The sequence below is a fragment of the Rhinatrema bivittatum genome, unplaced genomic scaffold (assembly GCF_901001135.1).
Source record: "Rhinatrema bivittatum unplaced genomic scaffold, aRhiBiv1.1, whole genome shotgun sequence".
Lineage (NCBI taxonomy): Eukaryota > Metazoa > Chordata > Amphibia > Gymnophiona > Rhinatrematidae > Rhinatrema > Rhinatrema bivittatum.
In genome coordinates, this window is record NW_021820281.1 from 697,024 (window position 1) to 703,494 (window position 6,471).

Below are 6,471 nucleotides of genomic sequence, written 5' to 3' on the forward strand. Positions count from 1 at the left end.
ACTAAATGTGCAATGGGAGAAGTAAGAAGAAAACCAAGATAGCACAGAGTCCTGAAATTCAAGTCAGGACAGAGTATCAAGGTGATCAACAGTGTCAAAAGCAGCAGACAGGTCAAGAAGGATAAGGACAGAGTAAAGAACTTTGAATTTAGCCATAAACAGGTCATTGGAGACTTTGCAAAGGCTGTTTCTATTGAGAGCAAAAACCAGACTAAAGTGGATCAAGTATGGTTTGAGATCCAAGTAAGTCAGGACAGTGGGAAAAACAGCACATTCAAGTAGTTTGGAGGCAAAAGGGAGGAGGGAAATGGGACGATAGTTGGCAGGACAGGTAGAGAGCAATGAGGGTTTTTAAAGAGAGGTAATATCACAGCAGGTTTGAATGCTCTGTTGGAGAGTGATAGATTGAGGAAGTGACAGATGGAAAGTTTGACTGAGTGCATTATTTTATGTACCTTGCCAGGGGATTAAATAAGGAACTACAGTCACTCATTTAACAAGGAGATGTCCTTTACATGCAGGGCACATTTCAAATTATCTCTTTGTCTGCCATAAGGTTTTACAGTCACAACTGGAGAAGATGCTCTTCCAATCTCTAAAAAATAGTTTCCTAGTAGCAAAATTTCTCAGGGCTTTTTTTACTTCTTGGTTTTTTAGGCTATAAATCATGGGGTTGAACATAGGGATTAAAACATTAAACAACACAGCAGAGAGTTTGTTTTGAGTGTGGGTTTGTGTGGATGTTGGTCTCATATATGAACAGAGCATAGTTCCATAGAACAGAATAACAACTGTGAGGTGGGAGGAGCAGGTGGAGAAGGCTTTGTGTCTCCCCTCTGTGGAACGGATCCTTAGGATGGTGGAGATGATGTAGATGTAAGACACAAAGGTTGAGGTAATGCTGGGCAGTTCTATAAGACCTCCCAAAATGTAAGTCACTAATTCAATGTCTGAGGTGCTGGTGCAAGATAGTTTTAGCATTGCTGAGAGATCACAGAAGAAATGGTTAATCTCATGGGAACCACAATAAGAGAAATGCAGTAGGAAGGCAATGTATGTAACTCCAATCATTATCCCAAAAATCCATAAGGCTGAAACCATCAGCACACAGAGTCTCTGAGTCATTATCACAGCATAGCGCAGGGGGTGACATACTGCGACATAGCGGTCATAAGCCATGACCGTAAGCAGAAAAAATTCTACACATAATGAAACCATGAAAAAATATGCCTGTGCAAAACATCTAACTGCAGATATTTGGTGATTCTTCCTTAAGAAGATATCCAGCAGTTTGGGGAGAGTGACTGAGGTCGAAGAGATATCAAGGAAGGACAAGTTACAGAGGAAAAAGTACATGGGAGTGTGCAGGCGAGGGTCCAGGCACGTCAGGGCTATAATAGTGAGGTTCCCCATCAGGATGATCAGGTAAATCAGTAAGAACAGAAAGAAAAGGGGAACTTGTAGATCTGGGAATTCAGGAAATCCCAGAATGATGAATTCTGTCAGTGTGGTGAGATTTTCTTCTTCTATGTATTCTGTAATAAACAAGGGAAATTACTGGATAAAGTGGCATCATTAGAAATACGCTCCTTGGATGCTCACAAGGAGGAAGCTATGAGATGCTGCATGGGACACACAGTTACCTGAGTTAAAAGGCGACATCAGTCCATGAAGTTCAGCCTTCGTCACACTGCCGATATTTGGGGTTTTCCTCATTTCTTACGTGGATAACAAGGATCTTGGGAAGACATTCTTTATACTCCCCTGAGAAAGGACAGAGGAAGGAACATTAGAATGAACCAGCAGTGCAAGTTTGGAGGAATCGGTTTTAAAAGCCATTGACTGAGGAATGACTGCTATGGCAATGGATGGAGGAGACATATATGTTTTCACCAAAAATAGGAATTGGAAATTAAGGCAGCAGTAGGGAGGAGCACAACCGATGATTTGCATGACTTAAAACATTCCATGAAATTCTTTATGCAAATGGAAAACACTGAAATACATTTGATGAACTAGAAGGACTTATAGCGTGAAGTTGAAGGTGTGGCAGAAACATGGTAAAAGATTTCTCAGGAATGGGGAGGAGGAATCATTGATAGTTCTGTTACCTTTAAGCCCAATACAGAAAAGATCATGGGAGAATGAGCACTCTGTGTTGAGCGCCCAACTCCCGACACACGCCCAGCCACCTCTCCTGGACGCACGATCCTATATTTAAATGAGTGATCGCACCAAAAGGAGGGGCTTGGGAAAATTATGCACCCCTAGCGCCTCCTTGGCACAGGAGAGGTGCTTGGTCACTGGGTTCAGGAAATCGAAGCTCAATTTTACGAGCATCTGTTTTCTGAACCGGCTGCCAGTGATCGGTTAGGAAAATGGACACAATTAAAATTGAGCGTATTTTCTGTTTTTCAGCACACTTTGTTGGACTGCTCATAAATTAACACCTGTCCTTGGGCAGGCATTAATTTATGACTGTAAAATGTGCAGATTGGCTACATATTTTCCTTACAGAATGCTCAGTGACTAACTCATAGCCTCGTGCACATGCATTTGCATGTGATGAGCGCTATTCATTTTCAGGGGGATTGGCTGCACATTTTCAAGGCGCTAAACCCCTTACAGTATAAGGAGTAATAGATGCTCCTCAAAAACACACATCCAAACGCGTGTTGAATAGTGAGCATGGCTGAGGGCACTTTACAGAATTTACCTGTTTTGTTAGGTGCTGTATAAGGTGAAAGGATTTATCTGATTAATGGATCTGCCTCACACTCATGACCTAGAGAGGACATCGCTGGCTGAGGTGTGATTGAAAATGCATAAAAAGAAGTGGAATGTCCTGAAGAAGGAGAGAGAAACCTTTCTCAGCTGCCAGATGTGGGAAGAGAGAGGAACTTGTTGCGATCCCCCCTGCTGCTGCGCTACAGGAGGTCTCTTACCTTCCTCCAGAGGCCGCTCTGAAGCCTGGGCCTCGCCTGTGTTCCATCCGGGACTTGCTCCAGGGCCTGAGAGGCCTAGCTGTGCCTGTGGCTTGTATGCCTCTGCGTTTGGACTTCCTGGGTTTCAGCCACGCCCGTTTCCCTAGGGGCTGGCCCGCAGCTCTCTACCCTAGTTATAGGACCAGCGGTGGGCGGTCCTGGCAAGCTCCTCCCAGGGAGTTGCCTTCTACCTCCAGTATTTAAGGACTTTCTGTTCACTTGCAAAGGGCCTTCGGATCAGGTCCTACAGTCGTCTGTAACCTTGCTGATCCAGGTCTTCCGTGATCATTTGCTTGATGGATCCCTGTCCAGTGTCTCTGCCTTGATGTCTGATCCTGTTCCTGCCAGCCGTAAGGACTTCGGATGTCAGTATCCCAGCATCGGAGTTCCCGTTCGCCTGGAGTTTCCCTGCACCCTCCTTCTCAGCGTGGTTCGCGACCAGCCTTCCTGGGCTGTGTAGGGCGCGTCTGGGACGGGGTGGTCCGCGACTCAGTCCCACGGGTGGGCTGAGTAGGGCGCCCTGATGGACAGTGCCATGTTTCCGTCCAGCCTTGTCTACAGTGTCTTGCTTCAGCCCTTGCCCGGATGTCTTCGTGTCTCTGCCTTGACCTTCGTCCTCGTCTGGTTCCTGAGCCTTCTGTCCTGTTGGGCCCTGGAGTGGCCAACAGGAGGGATTCGTCCCACGGGCTCTTGAGCTTCTGCCAGCCGAAGGGGCTTCGGATGTGAGTATCCCAGCATCGGAGTTCCCGCTCGCCTGGACCTTTCCTTCTTGCTTCAGCCCTTGCCCTGATGTCTTCAGTGTCTTGCTTCAGCCTGTTTTGGATGTCTGCTTCAGCCCCCGTCTGACGTCTTCTGTATAAGGACTCTGTCTGCCCTCGCCTCTGTCTGGCCTGCTGCCCATTGCCGTTCCCTGCGGCGGGTCCGAAAGGGCCGAGAACAGTCGGAGGACCGTTCATTAGTCAACTTCCCCGTGTTGGCTACCATGGGCATGCAGGTCCGGCTGAGGGTCGGACTCCCTGCTTCTGTTCCTGCCTGCCTGGCTCACCATGCCTGCTCAGCTCACCTCCCACGGTGTGGCTGGGGCTCCTCCCTAGCTTTCGCCGTGGCCCAAGGGCTCACCACCCGCCCGAGACGACCGCGCCCGCGCGCGCTCGTAACAGAACTATTGTAAAGCCTAATAAAGGTGCAGGCTCTGCATATTTGTTATTCAGGTATTCTGTTTAGAGATGCTATGTTCCCGTGCAGTGCACTATGCAACTTTCTAAGTATCCTAGGCTGCAACTGAGTATTTTGCAGTACCCCAGGAATCACAGGGAAAACATTAAAAAACAAAACTGTGAGTCCTAAATAATAATTCAAACACACAGAAAGGCTGACAGTCAAGTGCAGAATGAAAGAGTAAGTGTGTCTAATTCTGCCTTATGAATATTAACAAAACACAGCTTATACTTCTCCCATATCAGAATCTGATCCTTTCTGAATAACCCAAGACCCAAAAATCACTTACCCATTCCCTAGATATCCCGGGAACTTCAACTCACTTACCCAATCCCTAGATACTCGGGGACTTCAACCTTCACACAGATACCAACCCCAGATCACAAAACTGCCAAACATTGCTTGACATGCTATCCAGCCTTAACCTGAACCAACAAGTGAACAACCCCACACATAAAGCGGGTCACATGATAGACCTGATCTTCACCAATCCCTACTTCAGACACATCAATATCGTCCAAACCAGTCCCATGTTCTGATCACGCACTCTTACAATGCAGGACACAAGTAAAAACCAACACCAGGACAAGTACAAATGAACCACAATCATTCAAATACCATCCTCCCTTCCAACCCAACTTACTCCAACAAGAGCTCAGAAAACAACTAGCAAATCTAGACCTCTCCAATATCAACAACACTATTCAATCCTGGTTCCACCTTACTGAACTAACTGCAAATAACATAAACCCCGAGAAATCAAAACAGTTAAAAAAACAATCAGAAGAAAAAACAATCCTTGGTTTAACTCTCAACTCAGAACAATGAAATCCAACCTCAGAAAAATGGAAAAGGAATGGCGAAAATCCAAATGCTCAGTAACCCTACAAAGATACCGCACGCAACTCGCCACCTATAAAAAAATGATCCTGAACACCAAACGTGACTACTACAGTCAAAAGATAAAAAACTCCACAAATAACTCCAACTCCCTTTTCAACATTGTAAGAAACCTCATAGAGGAGAACAACAACAACACTCCCACAACCGAAACAAATAATTTAAGCCAAGAGTTGGCCATGTTCTTTAAGAACAAAATAAACAAAATAACCGGCTCCATCAACAAACCCTCAATCACAGAAGAACAATTTGACACAACAACTACAACACCTTGGTCGAACTTCGATCCAATATCTAATACTGAAGTGGAAAAAATGCTAAGGAAAATAAACCCAGCTCGTCATGATCTAGATATAATCCTAACACGAGAGTTAAAGGTAATGGCACACATCATTGCCCCAAACATAGCCGCAATTATAAACAAATCACTCGAAGAAGGTGAGCTCCCAACCGAATTAAAAACTGCAACAATCACACCTATATTAAAAAAGAAGAACCTAAATCCAATCGATCTGAATAACTATCAACCTATCTCAAACCTTCCCTTACTCGCAAAGATGACTGAGAAAGCTGCACTGATACAGCTTAATGAACACCTAGAGAACAACAAAATTCTACATCCCTCTCAGCATGGTTTCAGGAAAAACCGCAGCACTGAAACTCTACTACTCAATCTATCAAACAAAATAATAAGAGGCTTCGACAACAAGCTAAGCCACTTATTAATCCTACTTGAACTCTCAGCGGCTTTTAACACCGTAGACCACAAGAGCCTGATTTCTAGACTTGCAAGCAAAAGTCTTTCAGGCAAAATGCTCAACTGGTTCACATCATTCCTAAAGGACAGATTCTTCAAAGTCACCATCAACAACTTCTCGGATCCCTTCCCCCTAGAAATGGGGGTACCATAAGGGTCCCCCTCTCGGCCACCCTCTTTAATATCTACCTACTCCCAATCTGCCATCTCATCTTGAGTCTAGGTGTCACATATTATATGTACACCAATGACATTCTCAACTCCTCATTCTAATAACCTCCACTATCGAAGATGTTTTGAGTATCACAGCCAACCACCTAATCTCAATTAGAAACATGCTGAACCAACTAAAGTTGTGCCTCAACATGAACAAAACTGAATGCATCCTCACTGAAAGAAACAACCCAGGACAAACAACCCCCTTACCTTCCTTACAAATTGACAACATCACCATCCAACTGAAGAACACCGCAAAGGACCTCGGTATCTGGATCGACAATGACTAAACTTCAAAAAGAACATCGCAACGAAAACTAAAGAAGCCTTTCATAAACTTCACATTCTGAAACACCTTAAACCGCTTCTACATCAACAAGAATTCCGAACCTTTCT

At 44.9% G+C, this 6,471-nt stretch overlaps 1 protein-coding gene across 1 annotated transcript; it reads right to left on the reverse strand.

Annotated features, from left to right (window-relative positions):
- Positions 1–534: 534 nt before the first annotated feature.
- On the reverse strand, positions 535–1,716 carry LOC115081358 (olfactory receptor 151-like). Its single transcript, XM_029585838.1, has 2 exons — positions 1,644–1,716; positions 535–1,535 (listed from the first exon to the last, which is right to left on the reverse strand). Exons 1-2 carry the CDS (start codon positions 1,714–1,716, stop codon positions 535–537), a joined length of 1,074 nt encoding a protein of 357 aa, XP_029441698.1.
- Positions 1,717–6,471: the final 4,755 nt, after the last annotated feature.